At 40.9% G+C, this 26,779-nt stretch overlaps 1 protein-coding gene across 1 annotated transcript in view; it reads right to left on the bottom strand.

Annotated features, from left to right (window-relative positions):
- Positions 1–26,779, bottom strand: part of ntrk3a (neurotrophic tyrosine kinase, receptor, type 3a) — a gene marked incomplete at both ends in the record, with an annotated part of 251,997 nt that overhangs the window by 21,402 nt on the left and 203,816 nt on the right. Inside the window, 3 exons of the mRNA XM_080002340.1 lie at positions 2,342–2,514; positions 8,035–8,165; positions 23,936–24,124. Of these exons, the coding sequence (XP_079858466.1) occupies positions 2,342–2,514; positions 8,035–8,165; positions 23,936–24,124 (493 nt within the window). The remainder of the gene's footprint in view (positions 1–2,341; positions 2,515–8,034; positions 8,166–23,935; positions 24,125–26,779) is intronic.

The following is a 26,779-nucleotide window of genomic DNA, read 5'->3' as shown; positions in this document are numbered from 1 at the left end:
GAACATGCTGGTTGAGAGGGGGGAGGAAGACGACAGGGTAAGGAGAAATACTGCAATAGGCATTCACTGGCAAAAGAGTTACTGTATATGCCATGGTAGACAGTCAAATATGCATGGCGAAGTTTGTATTAAACTAACAGAAGCATATAGTCTGGCCTTTGAGGTGGATTTTCATATGGAATATGAACATTTCTGGGTCTCTGCACAATAATTTTGTTCTTCCCAGCAGCACTGCACGACAAATCAACAATGCTCGTGATCAATGGATAATTTTGTATTAAATCTTGAGCCCAAGTGTTCGATCTGTGTGCAGGTGAATTTAATTATTAAGAAAGCACTTATTCCATGCAATGTTCTTTGCTCCAATGATGGCTCTCTGACTTCTGCTTCTCTACTTAACAAATATATTTTGAGAAAATACAATGTTAATTGTGATTAATAGCAGAAACTTTGCAAATTCTGCAGATTTAAAAAAATGAATAATTTGACGGACCTTGTACAAACATAATTAAATTTACAAAAACGTGAATTAAAAAGTTGCTAAATGTTATACGCTAATATATTACTAAACGCTCTCATACACTCCACTATACACTCAGTACGATATTCTTACACTACTGGAAATTCACACATAGACTATTGAAACGCCCTCACACACCCCATTGACAATTTTCATTGGAAACACACTTCCCTGCCCTTGCTCTGCTTTCTGTAGAATACAAATTGTCTCACTTCCAACAAGCTGTACAATGGCCTAAATCTGGATGGTGGTAAAATGATTCTTGCCCCTCTACTCCCTAGTTGAGTATGGGCTGGGGGAATGATATTCATTGAAATTAATGGACAGCCATTTTAGCCTACCTCATCCAGTTTTTTTAATTATAACTGTGGTAGCAAACCCACCCTGTCTGTACACACAAAAAACTGCAATACCTTTCGTCCCGAACTTAAAATCCTTTTCTACTAGGGATTCTTAGAGGTGGATTTTGTAAAAAGAAAATTAGTAGATTTAGGTGTACGTTGATGAAAGATGATTACGGAGAAATTGCGGATAGTTGGTTACATAAGTCAGCTTGGTGCAGTGGGTAAAAATGTTTTTTTTTCCTCTTTTCATTTTCCCAAACTGTTGACTCATCTTTCCTGTGATATGGGTCCAATGTGCCTTCCTTTGAAGGAGGAACAGACCCAAGAGGACGTTTCAAACGCAGCAAAAATCTTTTATGTGCAAGACTCTTCTCTTTGTAGCGGGCACAAAAGATTCTAAGATCAGTGTCTTCTCCAAGATGATCCATGAGGCTTAGATCAGGTGATTGAGGAGGCCATAACATGTGTTTAGGAAACCACTCTTGACTTTGTTTTGGGGTGTGTTTGGCGGTCATTAACATCATGAGGCAACAGTATTTGCACCATAGGGTGCACCAGGTCTTTTAAATGGCTTTATAGTCCTTGGCAGTAATACGACCATGCAGAGTCATTTATGGACCCAATGACTTCCATAAGTTGGTGATCCAAACCATTATGGATCAACCGCGATATTTAACATTTGGCAGCTGACATTGTGGGTTGAAGATATTTGAAGATATTGATACTTTGGATTTCTCTTAACATAAACCTGTCCGGATGTAGAAAATGGACTGAATGATGACTCCTCAGATGATATTCCATTTTTCTTTTGCTCAGGGGTCCAGGTTTTTGTGTTCCTTACAGCAGGTTATACCTTCGTGCGTTGGCCTTGGCAGCAAGCAGTTTCTGAAAGGCATCCCTGCCATAAATTCCACTTTTTAAATTCACAATCTATATTCTTAGTGGAGACTGGGACAAAGAACGGCAGATTCAGTCCTGTGGTCATTTTTGAAGGCTGTACTTTTGTGGCATTTATCCACTATGCTGTTAAGTATCCATCTATTATTTCTGTGAGCCACTTCAACCACTGGGCGTCTCTGCTGATGCAGTTCAGCCATATTTGGCAGATGCTGTCATGATTTATGACACTATTGCCGTTATCAGATTAAATAATTCGGCAGTTTTTGTGACCGAAACACCTGCATTTGGTCTCTTTAGAACTGTGTTGACATATAATTTATTGCTAACCTGCAATCAATCTAATATATTGCAAATGTTGCTACTATTGTTAACTACTTCAAATTTCATGTGCTGTTTCGGTCACCCCATCCATCCCTTGTACATAAGAAAATTACTTTGCAGTACAACCTGTGGGACGGAAGGTTGTGGCAGCGTCCGTGTAGAGCTAAGGAAGATATACTCTGCAAAACATCCTCATTGCTATTAACAAGGAGGAAATCTCAATCTAGGTCTCCAGGTCTACCCAATGTGAACTCACCTCAGGAACTTGTTCAGATCACCATGCTTCATGTACTCAAACACCATGATGAGTGGGTCGCCGTCCACGCACACACCGTAGAACTTGACGATATGCTCGTGCTGGAGGTTGGTCAGCAACTCAGCCTCCCGCTGGAAGTCCTTCCTCGCCGCTAGGGTGGGGTCCTTCAGAGTCTATTGAAGAGAGGAAGCCATTATACTTATTTACTTGGAATATCACTTTTTTGAGCAAATCTACTTGTTGAGAAGAAGATGTTTGTATTGGGGGATATTCTTGTATCAAGGAATCATATTTCAGTCTTCTCTCAGACTGATACCAAAGCTGATACACTTGAGCTTAATATTCCCGAAATTTATTAAGTTTTGTCGAACACAGAATCACACAGGCATAAACACACACACACAACACATCCCGTGTTTGTGGTTGCGTGTGTATAACATCATGCTTATACTCTCCTTTCTATTACTTTCTCAATCTTCTTTCCATGATGTTGTCTGCTTTTCCAATTTTTTTTCTTGCTCCAATCTCCTTCAATCATCCACGGCATCTTGCTGGCTTTATTTCTCATTGGCCTCCCCCTCTCCCCAACATCTCTTCCTCATCATCTTTCTCATTTCTTCCACTTACTCTCGCCTGGCTCCAGCACCAGGACTCCTCTCCACAGTGGAGGAGCCCAGTATGTAGTGGAAACAACAGGATAAACAAATATTTACAGGCCGAAAAAAAAATACCCTAGTTAATTTGGAACGTTTTGACCCCCCCCCAAAAAAGAGACATCAAAATGGCATCAATACAATAACAAAGATTATGTGAACTTTATAAGAACATGACCATTACAGTTATATTTCTTCTCACGAGGCAGAAGGTTTGCAATGTCATAGATGTATTGATCGAATTTCATAATGCAGATGGTATCAGTGTGCTTGGGCCCTGGAGGAGGAAGCAAGAGGATGGATGCCATATTTGCTATCTTCAGAGGAGATAAACATTGTAGGAGTGGTTTAATGTCAAATTCACTTATTTATTCATTTAAACCATGGCGGATGTGTTTCTTGTGTGTCAGCCTTTTCTCCATATTGAACATAGGGGTCCATCCCAGTGGTGTAGTCTATTGTGGTGGCTATACTGTGTGTGTGTGTGTGTGTGTGTGTGTGTGTGTGTGTGTGTGTGTTGTGTCTGTGTGTGTGTGTGTGTGTGTGTGTGTATATACACATATATATATATATACTTAGATAAATGTGGGCGTGTGTATGTGTATGTGAATGTGTATGTGTATGTGTATGTGTATGTGTGTGTGTGTGTGTGTGTGTGTGTGTGTGTGTGTGTGTGTGTGTGTGTGTGTGTGTGTGTGTGTGTGTGTGGATACGTAAATGAATCTATACATATTTTATAGATAATATAATATCTTTTAGTAATTGTGGTAGTTACGCTTGCAGACGACGGGGTAGCAGACACACAAGTTTATTGTCGGGAGTGGGCTAGGTGGAACAAGCCCAGGAGCAGATGGACAGCATGTCATGACAAGGACTCTCCTGCATGTGTGTGTGTGTGTGTGTGTGTGTGTGTGTGTGTGTGTGTGTGTGTGTCTGTGTGTGTGTGTGTATAGGTAAGTAAATATACATATTTATTAGATAATATAATATCTATTAGTAACATCAGAGTACTAGTAAGATAGGACTACTGTATAGCACAATGCAAATGCATTTGACCTTGAAATGATGCGCTGCCACTCCCACACCGTTTGACGAAAACTCAAGCTTGTGTCTGGTATACACTCGCCAAGTTTTTAGTTCCGATAAATCGCCCAGGAGAAGTTTACGAAAGTACAAAGCATAAAAATGACCAAAAAGTGACTAAAATGGCACCTTAAATGGCTAACTTCCTGTTGGGTTTAGGTCATGGCGCCAACACGATTTTTTTTTAAGTCTAGTGATGTTACGAATGTGTACCGAATTTCGTGGGTTTTCATGAAAAAAGTGAATGGTTTGGTGGTTTGCTTTAAAAAAATATACACACATATTTTCTAGGGAGCACTAGCAATCCATTTAGGGACGGCCATGCATGGGACCCACAGAATATCAAGTGCTTCACCGGGATTGACAAGTGTGCAAAGTTCTGTCAGTTTTAGAGTATCATAAGGCCCACAAAAAGCAGATTCAAAAAGGCTGAAGGAGAATGTGAAGAATAAATCGAGCAATAATAATAGGGTCTTTGCCCACATGCTGTGGGGTCGGACCCTAATTATTGTAGTAAAACCTCACAGTCAGACCAGTGCGTGTGTGCCTTCGCTTTGTGAACCTGACATGACAGTGGTCGCACTCCTTTTCTGCCAGGGCACCTCCCGGTGAGGGAGGAGCATAGGATGTCTCTTACATGGAGGGTGAAACATTTGCCGGCAGCAGCAGACGGCAACTTAAACAATACAATAACACAATATAAGACGCAGCGAGACTCGGTTCCTTTGTTACAACAAAAGATCCGTTCAAAAGAATCTGATCATTTGTGAACAACCTAACACAAGAGGGTGTGTGCATGTGTGTCCGTAGATATGCTACCCGCTGAGCTCCTTTTCACAGTGCAAAGGGTGAATTTTATGAATGGAGGTGAAGCATTCCCCCGCAAAAAATTTTTTTTTGCAGTTAGACTACCCAGTATTTGCAAAATAAAATCACTGAAGTGAAAGTTCTGAAAAACAAAACATACCCTTGTGCATTTTTAAGTGGGTATATGGAAATCTTGGAGCGTTCTTAGGGGTATACGGTGTGTACCTGTGTATCATGTAGACTACACCACTGGTCCATTCTCCCCATCAGGAGTTCAATGTAAGTTTTTGGGAACAAATCCACAATTTTTGTTTAGTGCAAAAACTCCCTCCACATTTCAGGAAAAGAAGAGGCCACAGCAGTGCGACTTTCGAGCCAATTCGAGCAGTTGTTTGAAAAAATACATTTGGCTTTATTAATTCCCTAATTACTGGTAGGAGTATAATTGCTGTGCCGTAGTACTGTTATCGGGGGAACACCCTAATGGGTGACCTGCCAAATTGTGCAACACTGAAGAAGACACTGATATGACTCTCATATTTGTATAAAAGTACACTGTGTAAAATAAAAACACAATGTGCTCAAATTGTGCCCTGATCGCTCCCTCAAAGGACACACACACAGACAGACACACATACACACTGGGCGGCCGCCGTGCGCCTCGCTCTGCTTGTCGGTTCCGAAGTCAGGGGTGGAATTCGAGTTTATTCTCGAAACACAGGTGTACTTTTTTTTGCTTAACCGGTCCCTGACCATTAAGTGTGCTGTCCGTCATAGTAAAAAGGTCGGGAAACCCTGCTCTAGAGTGACATAAAAGTCGCATGAATTCCGATTTGACTGTTCCGACTGAGGTCATATTGCAAAAAATCAGACCTATATCAGATTTCGGACCACATATGAACTTGGCCCAAATCCGATTTGATAAGATCAAGTTCCATTTGATTTGTGCTGCTCACACTGTTATGAAACAAAAACAGGTCTGAATGACTGTGGGCAAAAAAATCGGATTTGGGCCACATTGGCCTGAAGTGTGAATGTAGCCTTCGTGTACACAAATATATTAGATATGTTGTAAATACACAGAAAAATAGTGTCAGACCATTCAGTCCCATTTCTTGGTCCGAACAGTAAATTTCAAAGTCAAACCAAACTCCTCAAATCCGCAAGGTCAAACTGCTTTGGCATCATGTTAGCTTTGCTTAAAATGTGGAGGGAGGTTTTTGCACTGAACACAGTTTGTCCCCTGTTACTTGCATTTAATGGGTTAGGGTTTGGTTGGATGGGAGGATGGAGTTGCATGTCCAGTATGGAGAAAAGGCTGCGAGAATGAAACCTACCAACTTACTGCACGAGGTGTGAGTATGAAACAGGCATAAACTTAAAAAAAAAGGTTTTCTTTAAATAGGAAAGCTTTCGTTTTCCTTTGGTATCATTTTTTCATCCAGTGCATGACCTACTAAGGTTTCTGGATGCGCAGGCTATTTTTCTATGTTTCCAAAGCCTAGAACTGGGCATAGTGTAACAAATAAATAAATAACTACATTTAAAAAAAACTGACAGAAAATGCTGTTGTAGTTCATCTCAGCGTGGGCATATTTTTTTTTATAAAACCAGAGGGGGAAAAAAACAGCATTCAAGATATATATAGGACAATACGACAGAATGAAGATGCAGCATATTCGATCGAGCACTAATCTCCACCTTCCCGTTTGGAGGAGGCCACTGCCAGCAACTGGATTTTAACGGCACCGCTGGGAGCAGACATTTCCATAAAAACCTTCTTAAGCAAAGAAAAAAAAGAGGTACCATTTTCAAAGGCTAGGTTTGTTGTGAAGATAATGGAATTTGAGATGGTTCTTTAAAAGGGTGATATCAATAAAAAAAAAAGAGATATCAATAGTAACGTGATAACCCTATTTAAGGCCTCTTTCAAGAAACAAGATGAATTGGACTTTTTTTTTTTTCTCACACCGGCTTTAAAATCGAACCGGACAATTTTTTATAAATGAGAGGAGATGCCTATTGGAAATGGAGCTTCTCTTTTCTGACGGCACCGTGGCAAGACCGGTTGCAATTTACATAAAAGAATTTAAGTGAAAGCCTGAGTGTTTGTGTGTGTATGCCTGCGTGTTGACACTTTTCATGTGTACTGGTGACGTTCCGTGTATGAGGACACAAAACTGGACAAAAAACTTCCCTGTGATTAACGGGAATTATGTCCTCTTATGTGTGTGTGTGTGTGTGTGTGTGTGTGTGTGTTTAAATATGGATAGTGAGCATGAGCACAGCCGTGTGAGAAACTGTGTATACTGTAGATGAGATACACACTGCCGGATCTGAGGGTTTTTTTGGAATTAATTTGCTCTACCAATAAAAAAATGAAAATAAAAACATTGGGAGAAAAAAAACAGCAGTAGTGTTGGGAACAAATTGAACATTGTCAACACACTTAAAACCATTACGGATTTCATTTCAAGAAAATTGCAGGTAAAGGTACTAATGTTGTGTGAGTATACAGTATATATACATATGTGTATGTGTGCGTGCGTGCGTGTGTGTGCGTGTGTGCGCGTGCACGTGCGTGCGTGTTTGTCAATAGATCCATCAGGGAGCCAGTTGTCTGAAGCCGCCTACCCATGACAAGAACCAGGGACGGTGTTTAACATCGAGTAAAGCAAGGCAAGTGATTGTATTGTAAAAGTAGGACAAAACAGAGATTACAAAGGTTAAGTGCACACTGGGTCAAAGCCGTTTGATTCGGTGGGGAAATTAAACATCACAGTTGATGTTGCCCATCACTGTGCTATCACCAAAGAGGAAGTGGATTGGCTCACAACAGGAAGCTGAATGGAATGTCATTGGCTTAGAAACTCAAAGCACGGGATTTTGTGGCCATTATCGTATCCCAGAATGCAATTATTTCACAGTAAATAGACAGCTTCAACGGAAACTGGCTTCGACTTACGTAATGGGTCTGCGTTATCAATCTACTTCGGTAGTTTTATCCCTTCACCAATCTTTGAATCTGTTCTCTTACATGTCATTTCCTTCATCCTCTCCTCCTTAGAGAAAAGACAGCTGTCCAACCATTACCCATATTCAGGCCCTTTTAACTCTCTCACACACACACGCACACACGCACACACCTACCTTGACAGCCACCAACATCTTATCCTTATTGGGGCTCAGATTGTAGCATTCAGCCAGGAAGACCTTGCCGAAGGCCCCCTCCCCGAGCTCTCTCTTCAAAATGATGTCACGCCGCTTGATGTGCTGAACATCTGTGAGACGGAGACAGACAGGGAGAAAGAGGGTAAAGAGTTGGTTAAATGTGGTTTGAAGATGAGCTGGAGGTGGTGTGTTTGATGAACATCAGTTGAACTCCTATCATTATCTACTTAGGCCGGTTTCACACTACACTGACGAAAGCATTGGCGTTTCGCAAAATTCGGCACGAGGTTCAGGTATACTGGAGAGCTATTATGGTGGTCAGCTTGTGACAGAAAATCCAACTAACTTTTTAATTTAGTGTCATGAATTCACACGGAAATGCTGAGAAATGACTTTACAACCAACTGAAAAACTGGACTGTTTTGGCCTGATCTGGAAAAATACAGTACAAGCAATATTTCACCAGATCAGGCCAAAGCCGATCAGGCGAAAGAACTGGAACTCAAACAAAGTTCCAGTTCTTTCTTTTTTTTCCACTGACTTCTTAAAAAAACCAACAAACAAACAAACAAACAACAAATGTATGATTCATTTAAAAAAATTACGTGGACTTTGATTTCCCCTACGATCCAAACACATCCCGCTCCTTGACTGATATCAACAGTGACTTTCATGCAAATTGCAGCTAGGATAACTTTTATGCTAATGCATGTCAGACTAATAACTTCACCCTGAGTGATTTTCTTCTGCGGCTTTTTCCAAGACGCCTCATCAGAGGTGAATACTCATTATTCTGTCACCGACTTTGACTTCAATGTTAGACAATTTACGGAAGAAAATGACTCCCTCAAAGAAAACAGACCTCAAATACAAAAGCGGTCAATTTGATGCCTTTGATCCGTGTATAAAAGAAACTGAACATAAAGCCATCAATTGTTTAAAAACAACTGTTTGCTACATCGCTACATACTGTTTTCCTCCTAAGGAAGTCAACTCCTTAAGGTTCTAAAGTCAACAAACGTGACTTCTACCACTACCCATCGACTACTTGACAGGATGAGCGTAGGATGGTGGGCTTACTTATAACAACCAGATGGAAAAAAGTCAGCAATCCAGATGCTCTTCTGGCTTCTGTCTGTATGTCTCTCTATATATATTGTCCAAGAGGTAACGTGAATATTCACACACAAGTATATTTTTGTGTGCAATTATACTGTATACAGCTCATAATATCTTCTGTTATTTGTTACACTGACGCTGCTGGAACTGCATGAGTCTGAGGGACTGCCAAGTTCGAAAGAAACTCTCAGCTCCAACCAGGGCTGGAAAAATGGAATAATCTGTTATCATCATAATCATAATGTAGACATAGAATAAGATGAGCAAAATTAATCTCCATGTGTGAATCAATCTCCATGTCAACATTGGTTAAAAAGTTGGCTAAAATGAGCTAGAGTAGTAAAAAAAAAAACTAGAACTTATACAAATTGCTTAAATTCTGATGGCTAGGAACTTTTTAATCTATCCAAACACTTACAAATGGTCAGTTTCATCCATATGAGATAAGGTTAAATACAAACTAGCAGAGATGGAAGAAAATGAAATTGGTAAATGTTCTGACGTTCCAATGTTACCATCTGCTACAAAACACAGCAGAACAGGGCAAGTATTGACTCTTCATTAAACACTTTATGAAGGCATAAAAATAGTTGCCAGTCAAATTTACGCAAATTGAAGGAGTTGCCATCCAATAATACAGGACCCTGATCTTTTACGTGTTAAATGAAGCAGAATAACAGAGAGCCTGCATTAGGCACCGGTAAGTATGAGTTACACAAACTACTGTGAAATTATTAGTCAAGGCAGGACTCAAGTACAAGCGACACAATTCCAATGACGCTTGATATAACAATGAAACATTTCCTCATCCTAGTTGCAGGCCTTTTAAAGGACTTTCAAGACCTTAAGAGAATCATGATAAATTCTCTTTCCTTGAGGGTCGTCAAGAGCATTTATTATCTTATACATACACATATCTTATACACTTAATCTGCGTTCATCATTTGAAGTCTTGTCTCCTATAGTATGGGCTGGAATCCCAAGATGGGTGAATTCTTGTGATCACCATCTTGCTAGATAGTCTGTGCACTACTGGAATGAGAAAATAAAGTCCTTAAATGTACGATGCTGTCTGTTGATAGTCTTTTTTAAGTGTTTTAGTGTATCCTTAGAATAAGGCAGCTCGACGGAAATTGACATACAGGCCAAGTGACATAAATACACAGAGCCAGGTCACACTTGCCAATCGCTAACATTTCTCCGCCGGTCAAGTCATGGTCTTCATTGCCCTCACAGAGACATTTGCATCCCAAAATTGCTCCCATCTTTGTATCATCCACGAAGCGAGCCAGTTAAAGGCAAATTAATCAAAAGATTGGTTGTCAAAGTCAAAACACCAGGTCGGTACCCTAGCTACCCAAGCACCCTAGGTTGCTACCCTTTGAGGGGTGGGGTTTCCTTTCCTTTGACTTCCAGATTTCACCACACCTGCAAGATTGCAATACTTGTGTAATTTGAAAATATATAATTTAGTTATTTCTCTTCATGAAAGGTCTCAGTGAGTATGATGATGGATGGATGGGTGGTGGATTCGGGAAACACACAGACCCAAATGTGATGTATTCCCCCTATTGTACACACTCCTCCTCAGGCACATGTATCAGCTACCAACCAGCTATCACCAAGCCCAACCCTAACCCAGCTAGTTGGAGCTTCAAACACAAGTACAGATACATCCATAAAGACCCTTACCACACGCACACACAAAGACACACACAGCACATGCAGCCTGCAGGCAGACATGACAATAAACTGAATCAGCGATGAGCCATATAGCACAGGAGCAGTGGAGGGTGACAGATAGAGAGAGAGCGAGAGAGAAAGAGAGAGAGAGAGAGATTCAAGATTCAAGATTCAAGATTTTTTATTTGTCACATACATATACATACTTCCATACATATATGCAGTGAAATGTAATGCAACGCACCCGGTGATAGCACACAATAAGTCCTAGGAAAAAGTACAAAAATAAAATAAAATAAAAAGTAGAAAATTCCTTTCTAATAGACCGACTAACTGACTCCTAAAACGTAATACAGTAAGTGGAATACTTATAGAATAAGATAAAAATATATAGAATAAAATACAATAAAAAATAAATTGAAATAAAATGGAATAGATAGAAGGAATATGCCTATGTATATACAGATATGTGCATTTAAAGTGGCATGTGAATTAAAGTGGCATGTGAATGTGAATAGTGTGAGGTAGTGTTTGGGACAATACAGCACAGTATACAACAGTACGGCGCAGCAATACGGCATCACGAACAACCCTGAACAGTGATACAGTATGCGGTACAGTATGCTACATACAGTACAGTAGGTAGTGGAGCATAGTGCCTAGAGAGAGAGAGAGAGAGAGAGAGAGGCAGATGGAGTGAACACATGACAGAACCTCCCTATTTATCAGAATGGAGAGGGTGTAACGTGTCAGTGCTGGATTCGTGTTGAACTAACTTTTAGTTCTAGTTAAAGCCATGAGAACATATCCTTTGTTGTGACTGCTTGGTGTATTCTATAATAAACTACCTAATCACTTTTTGTACTTCACGTTACATACTTGCGTTATCCTAAACCTACTTTTAAAACACATGATGATTATCTCCTGCCAAAATACTAGCCCTCTCCAATGACGGAAGCTGAAAGCAACAGCGAGGAACGTTGAGGTCTTTCAAAAGTTCAATACAATGTCGTGCTGGAAAGATAGATAGCCAGTGCTAACTAGGAATGGCACGATTCCGATGCAAAATCAGAAATCAATGAAAATGAGCGTTCAGTTTTGAACTTCAAAATCATAAGCAGGTTTGCGCATTTCTGTGGCTAATATTGTCCCACATGGTCGTCATATTGGGGCGGTTAGATCTGCCGGCAGACAAATGCAGTGTGTGCTGGGGGTGCGGGCCCCTCCGCAGAGTCGACTGCAGCTCTCCCGGCTCCAAACCGGACTTTCATGAAATTTGCTTCAGAGTTGGATGAGCTGTGGTTGGCTCCGCAGAGGGGTCTGCTGCACCGCATTCAACGCACACTGCATGCTCCTACCAGCGGATTTCTGGGAGGGGGGCACTATTATGACTATTACTATGAGATTAAAATGTGCGGACTAAACAACCAACTGTCTCCGAGTTCTCCGTGACGACAGTAAAATCAAAAAAATATATTTTTTTGTAATGGCCTCTTGAAAACGTTACTGTTTTAGTCTAATGAAAATGTTCAAAATAAAATAAAAAAATGACGGTAAATGTAGTAATGAAAGATTCTGTGAATCAGAATGAAAGATCCCCCCCCCCCCCACCTCAGCTGGCACGTTTATAATAAAATGTATTTATGTATTTATCTGTTGCCTCATTTATTTATTTCAGGACGAGTAAATGAGTTGCATTCACTGCTGCTCCGTCTGTTGCTCTCCAGCGCGGGGGTTGCGGACCGGGACCACCCCTGGTGACTTCTGCTGGACCGTCCCCATCTATTCCGGCATTGCATGTGTGAAAAGGTGCAAGATGTAATTTTTCCAGAATGTAGCTCCATGTGTGAATAGTGAAACTCACTCACGGTGCCAGACAGGTATCCCAGTAGTTTCCCAGGAACTATGTGTGAAAGAGGCATAACCATGCCATAGCTGTCAGTGCTGAAAAAATATACATATGTTAAAATCAAAAATCTAATCAAATCGTGACTTTAAAGAATTTATATTTTAAGGTAAAATCAAATTGTGGATCTGGAGAATCATGACACCCCTACTGCTTACACACACACACACACACACACACACACACACACAAACACACACACACACACACACACACACACACACCACACACACACACACACACACACACACACACACACTCCCATGTGAGAACTAGCTTCCCAGGCTCCGACTAGACCCCTTCAATGCCAAATGAGCTCCATAAATTCTACCACCGGCTTAAACGCCTGGCTTCACCCGTTATCTCTCTCTCTCACTCTTTCGATCTGTCTCTTGCCCACTGGCCTTCAGAGACACTAGATCACAGGCTCTCAGGGACTACAGACTACATAAGGGAACTGATTCTGCTAATAATGAGGTGCCTCGCCAGGCTGCTCCAATCCTCCCTTTAACAACCAGTCACTGACCTGCACTAACTTACTCCATTTTGTGCTTTGTTCTGGCTTCGGCCTGCACATGGCTGATCAACTTAGGACATTTGCGTGCTTTTTGATTCTATATTAATTCATGTATTCATATGTAATGTATAAAGGACGGTCATTTAATCAACAGATAAATAAAAAATGTTAAACATCCACGCTGATGCTGTAACTGTTATAAGTGAACTTTATCTTTGGTCATGGTTAATTTGTGAAAAATGATTTTCCCTGCTTCTGTCTCTCAAAAGTGAACGCTAACTCATCTGAGGGAGAATGAGAATCAGATAGTGACTCTAGGACTCCAGGACTAAAGAATATACATTTTGCATTCTATGACAGCATTCGATGATTTTTACAGGTACTCCTCACTTAACGACCTACCTGTTTAACGAGCGTTCAGACTTAAGACCAGCTGACCAGTCAGTGTTGTGCTCTGTGTACGATACCACGGTGTGCGAGCTGCGTGCGCAGCGTCTCAGCGTCAAGCATGTCATCTCATCACCCTTTATATGCTACATACACTATATATACTATATACACTAGATATACTTTATACACTATATACACTGTATACATCCCATCTCATCACCGTTCTCAATCTCAGTCTCGTTCCCGCAGTCTGTCAGTATTCATTACACTAGCGTTCTCAATGGCCACGCCCCCTTTGAGTGAAATAACACGGGTCCTCTCTCATCGACCAATTCACTTAACAACCTGGTCCAATGAACGGAACTCGTTGTTGAGTGAGGAGTACCTGTACTAAAAATCTCCACACACTAATTTGGCGTACTAAATAGTATGCCAGAATGCCATTTTGGACGCAGCTATGGAGTAACACCAAGTTTATGGTTTCAAGGAAATGCATTTCAAGCCCCTAGACTGCGGAAAAGGGCCCTTTAAAAGCAGACAAATTTGAATGGCGAGCAGCCCCTACCCAGTGTCCATAATGGAGAAAACCAGGGAATGGAAATCCCGATTGAATTGCTAGATATGACGCTATTGAGCAGCCCCTCCTCATTTTGGGGTACAGGGTAGAAGGTCAAGTCAATCTTGTACTGAGACAAAACTAGGAGACTACAATACACCTTTAGACAAGAGAGGGAAAGGAGTGGGCCATCGAGAAAGAATAAAACTTCAAGTAGAGGAAGGGCGCCTCTGTTTGATACCGGCCCACTGGCAACAGCCGTGACCCGCTCAGGAAAATCTTCACATACACAACAACACATCCATGTACAGTCATCAGAGAGGTCAATGATTGACAGGTCACAAACTATCGATCAAGGCACATGTACTGATAATTCAGCACTTCATTACCATGCTTGGCACTATGTATAGCAAGACAAGCATGAGCATTAATATGAACTAATACAGTCATCAAAAAAGCATCTAATTGCTGAAGTTGGTGGCGCGCTCACAGATAATATTCTATTATTACTCTATTATCTATAATTAGAGCAATGATCCAAATGCATCATTGCTCATTGCTTAAAAATTAAAACCTTGACTAAGAGTAAGAATCTATTGGGTCAAGTAGTTGCTCAAGTACAAGTTACTTTCAGCAAATTCAAGTTTATGCATGTACCGCCCACCTTGGTCTTACTTGTTCGGCTTGTCACGATGATTTTGAGGGGAGGCAAATATTCATTATGTTTATTTATTCATTGCAGCATAAATGACTAATGCGGTGCCTCATCTCTCAAATAGAATAGAAGCGAAGGAGGAAGAGGTTGGAAAAGATCCAAATTGAAAGATTCATTCCAACAGCGCATGTCAAATACTGGAAAATCAAAAACGAAAAAACAAAAAACAAAAGAACGACTTTGTTCTGTGACCGCAAACTATTCCGCCCTCAGAGTGTTTCAAGGTCTATCTGGCTTTGCCGTTCCATTCAGGCTCGGAAAGTCGAGCCTTTTCGCAAATACATTTTCTAATCTTAGAAGATTTCAATATTTCTGCCGCGTACACACACACACACACACACACACAATGCGAACACGCACAGATAAATATAACGGTAATAAAAGGGTGTAGGGGCAGGTACGACACACAAGTCGGAGAGGTGAAGTTAGCTGGACAGTTCGCCCCCGCAAGCGTTAACGAAGTGAGTTGACCGTTCCGCCATTAGGTCGCAATTAGCTGCACGGTAATGAGCTCTGGGACTCGTATAGCGTCGCTGTGACCGTATAGCTTATTGAAACATGTGAAAGCTGTTCGGAGGGGTGAAAAAAGTGTAATTTTCTCCATTTTAGAGTAATGGATGTTAAAGTTCCAGACACGGTCAGGAAATCCCGCTGAGGATGCGTTGATGTCGTAACGTGACGCGACGTAACGTTTTCGAGACCCACAGCCTGGTTTTAAGCTGATGTGACCTTCGTTTTCTTCATTGTAAGATACATCAACCCTGATGTCAGCTCCTTGTGAAATTCATTCTTGTTGATATGTATCGCTGAATAACAATATTTTCCCTGGACTGAGGTGTATCTGCAAAAAAGTCATTCTAATACAAAAAGTACATTTTCAACTCAATACAATTTTCAAAAGTCAATTTCAACCTCTTCAAGGTTTCAAGAATGAGCACCCGAGACGTGAGATGAATTCTGATCAAACCGCCACGTCATTCGCCCATTGTTTGCTATGTCGGAATATAACAAGTCATTGTCAAATGTCAGCATTAGATAGGTGCATCACACAAGAGTGGAGAAGCAGGCGGAGTTATGTTGCCATTCCTTTTTCCCATGGACATTGTTACCAAGCATTTCCAGCATTTGCACTAGTACGCCAAATAAGTGTTTAGTATTTCCAATTAGTAATTGCGTTGAAAGAATCATGGTTAATTAAAGAAAAAGGTCAAAGGTACAAGTCTGTATTCATCAGTAAAATTGTTTTTACTCTCTGTGCCAGCTATTATTATTATTTGCAAAGCGAGAAAACAAAATGAATATCCAATGTTATTAAAGGTAATCAACAAACACATATGCAATTTGATAGCTAAAGTAAAAATGACAGTAAAACCTTTATTATCAACTAGTCGTCCAAAACCACACCATCAAAAAGGAATGAAACCAAATGACTGTCATCAAGTTTTTCCGTTCATGACATTGTCCTGATTGAAAAGTGCATTCACTGAATCTCTCAAGGGAAATTGTCACTAGATTGCTCGACGTTGCTAAAACCTGTCGTTAAGCATATCATCAGTGTATTGGAAAACGGTTGAGGTACAAGCTGCTATGTTGGACAGGTGGCCCTCTGTCATGTCGCCTCGATATGGGTATTTCATACGCTCTGGGGGGAAGTTCATAAATCTTTATTTATACCATGAAAGTGAACGAGTGAGAACCCTGGAAATCACTGTAAGGTACTTTTAGAAAAATAAAATAAAATGGAGGGGGGTAAGGTTGGGTGCAGGAATGGCATCAAGATCGTTTCACAAGGTTTTTGTAGATGAGAGAGGCTTAGAGCGCGAGAGAGAGAGAGCATCCGAGGCAGGCAGACTGCATTGAATTCTCTCTCTCTCTCTCTCTCTCTCTCTCTCTCTCTCTCTCTCTCTCTCATACACACACACACACACACACACACACACATACAAAGACTGCATAGACACACACAATAAAAAATCTGGTTGTGATAGCCACACAAGGTGACTCCAGTGATGGATCAGTATCACCATGTGCAACGCTTTTATTTGGGAGTGAGTATGTGTTTGTGTATGCGTGTGTGTCTGTATGATTTACACCACATCCCTGTTGTACTGTATGTGAATGTATGTTTGTGTGTGTGTGTCTGTCTGTCTGCGTCGGGTGCGTGTGTGTGTGTGTGTGTGTGTGTGTGTGTGTGTGTGTGTGTGTGTGTGTATTCAAGTGAGTATGAAGATACACAACTCAGTAAGCTTATTTCTGCTTGTGTGGACATGTGTGTGTGTATTGTCTCCCAAAGGATTGGCTGAGATTTATGTGGCTGTAAAAAGGCAAGAGGCCATTTGCAATGCTGGAGTGGCAGAATAGTGTCTGTGCTCAATCGAGAGAGAGAGACAAAGAGAGGAGGAGAGAGAGGTGTAAGAAAAGAAAGAGTGGGCGTTTTGTCTTCTGGATGAAAAAGTGGAGTAAAAGCTAATGTGGGATTCAGCAAAACAGCTGATGAATGCTAACTGTTCCTAAATGGGATAAATCGCTTGATAGATAGATAGACAGACAGACAGACAGACAGACAGACAGACAGATAGATAGATAGATAGATAGATAGATAGATAGATAGATAGATAGATAGATAGATAGATAGATAGATAGATAGATAGATAGATAGATAGATAGATGGATAGATGGATAGATGGATAGATAGATAGATAGATAGATAGATAGATAGATAGATAGATAGATAGATAGATAGATAGATAGACAGACAGACAGACAGACAGACAGACAGACAGACAGACAGACAGACAGACAGACAGACAGATAGATAGATAGATAGATAGATAGATAGATAGATAGATAGATAGATGGATAGATGGATAGATAGATAGATAGATAGATAGATAGATAGATAGATAGATAGATAGAACAAGCTTGGTTAATATAGCTAGAGTCATAGGTACAATACAATGGTACAAAATAATTAATTCAGATACGACAACAAAAATATGTATGCCACTGTGTCTGTGGAAAGATTTACATAATAGAGATTGCAATGTCCCCACTGGACCACCAATGCACCTATTTCTGAGCATGGACTATTGATTTAAGGATATGTAGGTGTCTGTCCCCCCCGTCTACATGGTATTCTGTTGGCATTTCGGGAACACATATACACACTGCTAATGAAGACAGGAAGTGCTGAAGGTCAACTGGCTAATGTGCACTGACGCACGTACGGATGGACGTGTGTGTGTGGGGTGGGGGGGGGGACTGCCACAGCTTGTTGGCACAATGGTCTGTTTTTTTGTTAAGAAAATATGTGAGCACTTTGACGCTGTTAAAATGGCTGTTCCTTTGCATTAAAAAGCACAGAGGTTTTTCATTCTCTAGTGCCTAATGAAGTCATTGTCGGCTTGGCTTGCAGCAAGCATGAGATTTAATATGCCTATAAGATGTAAACAGTTGATTTGCTGTGAGTGGTGAGGATCAAAAGTCTGCAGTTTTGTTTAAAAAGACACAAAGAAAGACTTCAACTCCTCTACACCTCTAGTTTATTGCCAGTTTTTCCCCTAGTGAGATATTTGAAGACATTGTGAACAATGGGTTTTTTGTTTTTTTCACATTATATGAAAGTGTAGAATCAGAGTTTCAAAAGAAGGGAATTCAATTCAAAACACTTGTGGGAATCAATCAAACATTTTGGAAACTAGATTAAGGTTTTGGAAACTAAACTCCTAAAGTTTTAGGAGCATTTCCAGACTTTTGCAGCACAAAATACACATTTAGTGCTTGAAATGGTTACATTTGGATAGTGCTGGTCTCCTTCAATGAGATAATGTTGAATTTCTTTCCCAAAATAATATTTGAATCAATAATAAAAAATACAAAATATTGGAAAATGCATAATTCAAGTTAATGCTTTAATTTGAAGTTGTTGTTTTTTTCCCATTCTTAGCTTGTGCTCACTTTACTAGCATGACCACTCTATTTTGTAACTTCTAAAAATTTCTTTTTCCTGCCTTTATTGTTTTATGACAATGATAGTTTTGAGAAAGTGGCACTTTTCAGACCGCACACATGAAAACACAAATGACCAGGGGGACAGCAATTCCCAGTATACAATTGGCGAGGTCTTCCCAGTGATTTGCATTCTGGGAATTGGTGTTTTCATGGAGCACCCTGCTCAGCTGCCAGGTTCACAATATAATTGAGCTACTGCCATCGTCTTCTCATAACCCATAACAACACGCAAACTACGTTTTCACAGAGAAGTGAAATTTCTTGCTTCTGGTGTGGATTTGTTGTTGTTGTTGTGTTCATACATTGCTTATGACTCAAGATGTTTATTTGTCACTTACATATACATACAAGCATATATATATGTAGTGAAATAACATTGCAATGCACCCGGAGATTATTCAAAATAAGTAGCTAACTGGTCAGTAACCAATACAAGTACAATAACTAACTAATTAACGAACTAAATAAACAAACTGATTCCTAAAACACAATTCAATTAGTAAATAGAATAAAATAAGAGTAAGAAAAAGGTATTATACAAAATAGAAATAAAAGGAATAGACTATAATGGTATATACAGATATATGCAGTAAAGTGGCATGTGAATAAAGTGAGGTAGTGTGTGTGGGGATATACAGTACAGTATACAACTATATGGCACAGCAATACAGTAACACTGAACAGATCAGCAATACAGCACTGTATGTTGTAACCCAGTACAGTGATACAGTATGCAGTACAGTATGCAACATATGGTACAGTAAGGCAGTGGGGCCTATATGTGTGTCTCATTGGAGACCCTGGTGAGTTCAGCATTTTCAGTCCTCATAGCTTGCAGGAAGAAACTCTGTCTCAGTCGCTGTCTTCACTGCGTAACTGTGGAGGCGCTTGCCTTACCACAGCAGCTGGAACAGTCCGTTATTGGGGTGGTGAGGATACTTCATGCTCCTCCTGGTGTATAAGTCCTGCAGCGATAGGAGGGTAGTTCCAGTGGTACATTAGGGTAAATGCACCACCCTCTGCAGGGCCTGTCTGTCTTGAGCAGTACAGTTCCCAAACCAGGCAGTGACGTTGCCTGTTAGGATGCTCTGCACTGCTCCAGAGTAGAAGGACTTAAGGATCCTGAGACTCTGAATATCTTGAACTGCCTGAGGTGGTAAAGACGCTGCCTTGCGTTTCTCACCAGAGTGTCTGTATGTGTAATCCACGTTAAGTCCTCCATGATGTGGACTGCCAGGTACTTGAAGCTGCTCACCCTGTCAACAGAAGTCCCATTAATGATCAAGGGCGTGTGTGTCCTCGGTTGTAATCCTCTTCTAAAGTCCACAATCAGCTCCTTAGTTTTGCTGACGTTCAGGAGGAGGCTTTTGTCCTGACACCAGAGTGACAGGTCAGCCACCTCCTCGTGGTGGCCTTCTCGTCATCATCGGTAATCAGGCCCACCATGACGGTGTCGTCAGCAAACTTGATGATGGTGTTGGAGCTGAACCTGGCCACACAGTCATGTGTGTACAGGGAGTACAGTAGGGGGCTGTGTTCAGGGTGAGGGAGCTGGATGTGTGCCCCCCCACCCTAACCACCTGGGGCCGAGCTGTGAGGAAGTGCCGGATCCAGACACAAAGCAGAGTGTTCAGTCCTAGCTCCAGCAGTTTAACAGCTAGTCTGGTGGGGACTATGGTGTTGAAAGCTGAAGTGTAGTCAATAAGAGCAATCTCACATAGCAATCTCTGGGTGTGTGAGCTTGGTTTGCAGTACCTGGGAGACCGCATCGTCCGTCGATATGTTCAGCCGGTATGCAAACTGCAGCGGGTCAGTGATGCGGGGGAGGGAGGCACAGATGTAATCCTTAATCAGCCTCTCGAAGCACTTCATGACCACCGAGGTGAGGGCTACTGAATGGTAGTCATTCAAGCTGGCTGGAGTTTATAGGAGGCCACTTTGAAATTGTCCATGTTGCCGGATTCAAGACAGCGGCCGTGCGAGCATTCAGGGCGCCGCAGATGGATTTATTGAGCCACGGTTTCTGGTGAGGATATATCCTAACTTTACCATGGGAACGATACTGTCTGCTATCATGGCTATGAAACTCATAGCAAGATAGATAGATAGATAGATAGATAGATGGATGACATTGCTTCTGCACCACATGAATCAGTGGAGTTAAGTCTATGAATGTTGTAGTGGAACACAGCAGGATCACGTTTGATAAACTTTCTCCCCCAGAGACTCACAGGAGGGGGTAGGAGCGCCCCCCCAGATCACAGGCGCTGTAACACCTTTCTACATTCTCAGACAATAAGGATGCCCATTTGTGACGGAACAAAGACAGAAAGAATAACCGTTTAACTCTGTTTTGTTGTCTTGGCCAGGTCAACAGACAGCTCCCCCTTTTCCCCTCTTTTCCTCACTTCACCTATAAACTCTTTTGTCCCCCTTCGATCAAGCTCCATGGAGAGCCGGTCTCCAAGACAGGTCTGGAAGGGTAAGACCCACCTGAATAATTTGCATCTGCAATCGTTCCTTTGTGTTAAGCCTGCAGTAAGTAAAGATCAATGTGAACCAATGTCAAATTCGTCAATAATCTAAGTTACATGATTTCTGCAGATGTTTTTATGATGAATGATCCACACCACCAAGATTACAATATTCCATTGTGCGTGATAAACTCGGATTAAAGATCATGATTTTATGCCTTTTTTTAAGAGCTTTGAAATGTTGTTGTTATAGTTCGTAATTAGGAATCGTCTTATTAGTCAATCAGTCATGTTATGTTGTAACGTAGTTATGTTACCATAATAATTGCTGTGAAAAACGACTGCTGCTTGAACCATTTCTTTTTTTTTTTTTTTTTTTTGTATGTGAACATTGTCACAAGAGTTTATGTTGTGGAATCATTAATTGGTTTGAACATAGTGTTGTGTGAGGATATGTGGCTTTTTGCATGTAAAGAAATCGAATTCCCTATTTAGGAATAATAAGCCATTTTGAAAAATAAGGAGGCACTCAAGCTTCACCTCCGCTGCCATTTTAAGGAAGGAAGATACATCAACTCTTCAGCCTCAGCCTAATGTTAATAAGGAGCCTTCAACCAGGTATCTTTAGGGCTGGTTCCTCACTCAAGTTTAAAACGTTTATTTTATTTTACTTTAAGATTTCTTTAAGTCTTTGTTTCACTAAACAAGCCTGCTACAGCCACCCAGCTGGAGAATTTTCTTATATTCTTTCTTTGTTTTTATCACTTATCGTTTTGCAACATTACATAATTGTATTTTCTTTGGTTTTCAACCGATCCACGATACATTCAACCCTAACTGGTTAAGTAAATGTATAAGATTAATTTGATTTGACACTAAAGCAACCAGCACATCACCCAGAATCATCGCCATTCAACCCGGCAGTCATCGGATAGTTTAAATAGTTCTCCCGGACCGACTCCGTGACAGTGAGACCACCGCCCCCAGAGCATCCTACACCAAAGTGGAAAATCATCGGTGGACGAGACGAGCAGCAGCAACTCCCTACGAACGCCACTCGGCCCACGTAAGCTCTGGGGAGCCTCAGCGATCCCCAGGCTTCCGATTCTGCTTAATAATGTGACGGCTTGACGTGTCAAATTTAATTGATTTCCTCTTTAAACAAGTCAAATACCCCCTTAGCGTTTCTCGTTTCTTTATTTTCAATAAGAGTCACATAACTTTCTACCTCACTATTGTTTGTGAGTTAAAGTGTATCACCATTGTTAAATCCAGCATTCATTGTTTATTTCCTTGATCATTTATTTTCTTTATCATTTCATTTCCCTGAGCATTTAATTTATCATTTTCATTTTTTTAATGTGAACTATTATTTCATTTATTCATGCAGATTAGCATGGTAAAATAAATCTATTCATTGGAAAGAAGTCTGTCTGCTGGTATTCCTTAAGCATTGAGTACAGAAACGAAAAAAAACTTTAACTCCTTCTTAGACTGATTAATTACACTTAATGATTGATTTCCTCAAATTAAACCGATTAGTTTCTCCCAACTAAATCAACATGGGAGTGTTTCCCTGACGAGACAATTACTAATTATTGATTATTAATTATTAAGTATAAATGATTAAATATTAAAGTTGAGGTGTTATGCTACAATATGTAGTTAATCCCAGTAATTGCGCCAGCTAATGTCCCATTGTCTCTTGGCCCTCTTTGTCACAAGCTTTATTAATTTTGTCCTGACTATGACTGTCACCAAATTAGAACATCTATCTCCAGTGTCCGAATGTGTGTGTGTGTGTGTGTGTGTGTGTGTGTGTGTGTGTGTGTGTGTGTGTGTGTGTGTGTGTGTGTGTGTGGTGATGACCCCTGCTGTCCTCTTGGTGTTGCTGTGTGATTCACCTATCCCTCTGTTTACTTTGCAGGTGGATCCCAAGGTTATATATGTGCAGCATAACCACTCTCTCTGCTCCTCCCTACAGGAACCCATTCTGGTTTGGTTACGTTGCTTTAATTTCTTTTCTACACTTTATAACATGCACATACATCTTACACTCATCCACACCTTATACCACTGACACTACTGACGTCCACACCCCTTGCTTTAAATATCTAGTTAACCCTTTAATGCATCTGATTTGGTTTAATTTGGTGAAATAAAGCATCATTTGTTTAAACCTCAATCTTGGTCTGTCTCCTGTTCGGCGGGGTCTTAACAGTGTGTGTGTGTGTGTGTGTGTGTGTGTGTGTGTGTGCGTGCATGCGTGCGTGTGTGCGTGCGTGCATGCGCGTGTGTGTGCATTTTGTTTGTTATGACAGAAGCAGCTGCCAAATGATTTGTCTGAACAGCGCAGAATTGCATGACAGAAATCTGCAACTAGTTTGTCATTTCATGTACGGGCAAAATCTCAGACTCCTAGAGCGAGAAGGATTTATTACAGAGCTGCTTTGCTATCTTGAATTATCTTCCTCAAAATAAAATAAAAAATTTTAAAATTTGCACTTACATGTAGTGGGCTTATTGCAGTTGTGTCCATGCCTGAAGTATTGTGGGTTCTCTATCACCGGTATCCTGGTCATGCCGATAACAACAGCGTCCGGCCCGGCGTCCAGGGTGCAAGGACTAATGATCCCGTGGTTGACGTGGTGCAGGGGGCTGGCTGAGTCCTCCTCCCCACTGATGACTGCCACAGGACCTGCACAGGGACACACAGAGGACGAGGTTGAGCGATAGTTCGAGTTAGATGTCCATGTGTGATTGTTTGACCACTACAGGACGCGGCAGTCTATTTAACCTGATCAAAACAAGCAGAGGATGCAAAGCAAGGTCAGAATCTATACGGGACTCAACGCTTAAGAATCTTGAGTCATTTGCTCAATCTTTCATGAAAAAGACAGTAGTTCTTTAGTTCTATGCACATTGTTGTTTACAATCTTTAACACATCCTTCCTTCTTACTACTTTAACAGATACTAATCCATTACAGAAGATCGGTCGATGGTTTCAATTGCTGATGGTTTCAGCAGGATCAATTGCAGTGAAATGTTGGGAATAGATGATTTGGAATTATTCTTAATCGAGTATTTTGGCCCTTTTCCATAATAGTTTGTCAACAGCAATGTTGTTTGCCAGTCTTCCAGTTTGCCAGTCGGTAAGAAGTTGGCAACCTGTTTGGGTGTGTTTGCCTGTCAGCCAATCTGTCGCCAAATTCCACCAAAATATTCATGCTGCGAAATAATTAGCTATCCAACCAGTCATCCAAAAATCTGCTTAATTTGTCATTATCTCAGCCAGTGAATCAATCTGTCTGTAATTAAGTCATTCACATTTAGCCGTTCAGTGAGTCAACCAATTACCTTGATAACCAGACAATTAACCGGCCAACCAGTCTGTCAGTTATGCTGCAGATAAATCAGTCAAACAGCCTGTCAGAAAGTGATTCATTCATGAGTTAGTCAGCACACGCACAAGTGAGCCATCACAAGTGGCACAAATCATAAGATAACTTATGTACTCCCCATAGGGTGGAAGAGTGTATTTCATGTTGTGTGTTCCCTGTTGTCATGGCTAGGATGCAGGAAAATCAAACCTTGGGTCTGTAAGAATATTCATTTATTGTATATAAAATGCTCACTTGCAATATAGGCAGTAGGTTATTTTGAATTGGTCACGCTGTGTTGTAGTGCAAATACAGGCAAAGTCATACAAGGATTTACTGATATTAGTTCAGGAAATCAGTCTGATGTGTTTTTACAAATAGGATCAGGGCAGGTGAGAGAGATCCAATGCAGACATCCAACATCATTTAGCGTTACGTGTCACATTAGTCTATTGTATTTACCACAGATGCATGGCTAGAAACTCTGTGATAGTCAACACGGGAAATAATTACTTTGATTGGGAAATAATAAATCTGGATCTTCCCAAAGGTTATTGCCATTACGAGTTTGCACAGTCATTTATGAATACATTAAAAGAAAGAAAACAATGCCAAAATGTGATTAGTGAATTCCGACAAATGTATTTGCACTCAGCAATGATTTCTAATTAAAACCAGGCCTTTAGCTTTATTTCCGAGGCTTATATATACACAACCGCATGAGGTAATCGAAAAGCGTCCTGCAACTGCATAACATGGTAAATGAATGCAGCCAGGCGGAGACAACGGTGCGATGGAGTTAAGTGCAGGCGCCTAGGGTGGGTTTCAGGCGGAAGATGAGAAGAGAATGAGATTGTTGGATGGATATTGGGGTAGGGACTCAGAGTCCTGTACAGCGAATGGGTTTTTTGGTACAGGTCGAATGTATCATCTGAGAAAATAAAAAGAAAAGACCAGATGAGTGAGGGGGGGGCGGTTAGAAGAATAGAGCAGCCGCTGGGAGGAGGTGGTCAAGACTAATTATTTCAGGGGAGGAAGCTGTGTTTGAGGGGGGAGGGGTGGTTGCCATAGGCTGTAGGCCTAGTTACCAGACACACACACACATTCAATTTTTTTATTTTAAGTAGACAAAAAGGCACATTATCAGGGTCAAGAGTGGAGGATTTGAATGTGGAGACTAAATTGCATACTGTCTACATTCTAATGCATGGAAATGGAAACTTTATGGCTTGCCTTAATGTGTCTGACAGGACTCGTAGACATGTTAAAATTAAAGTTGCAGAGCATTCAAATATTTTCTATAATTTTTTTAATGCATCGATTTCCATTACATTTACCGTACACTGTAGATGATCGTAAGGTTGGGTATTCTGATGTTTCTTTGTGCCGAAGTCAAAGCGCAATCAGTCACAATGTTCAACAATTAGTGAAAAATTGAGACGGTTAAAAGAAGCCATAGAAGCCCGAACATTGCCAGTAGCAGCAGGATCTTGCAACGGCGGTCGTTTGGTTGCTCCATGTTCCTCCATGTGCAAACATAGAGGAACAACCAGTTTGGTTAAGCAGAGATTGACAGCGTAGGGGTGAGGGAGCTTTTCTCTTAAAACAGAGAGTCCAGGCCAGGCTGCCATTTTTAAGAGCTTCAAATGTCAGCTGCCAGCGAGGTAACAATGGATTGACAAATTCTGGCATTGATCAACAATGTTTGGGAATCCCCGCCGCTATATCATAAGCAATTTACAAAATGGGTGAATAATATACTACTTACTATACCTTCAATTGTTATTATATTTTGTACCTTTGCTTCTTGATTGTTAAAGGCTCCATTTCATTTTACACACAGACACACACACAAGCATTCATTGCCCAGATACACTTTGGTTTAGCATACTGCAGCCGTTACCAGCATGTGCTTTCTAAGCAGCTGCTGCCGCATCTTCCATTTACATATACTCTGTACAGCCAGACACTC

The sequence above is a fragment of the Zeus faber genome (assembly GCF_960531495.2).
Source record: "Zeus faber genome assembly, chromosome: 6".
Lineage (NCBI taxonomy): Eukaryota > Metazoa > Chordata > Actinopteri > Zeiformes > Zeidae > Zeus > Zeus faber.
Note: the sequence above shows the minus strand (reverse complement) of the source record. Positions and strands in the feature narration are given on the sequence as shown.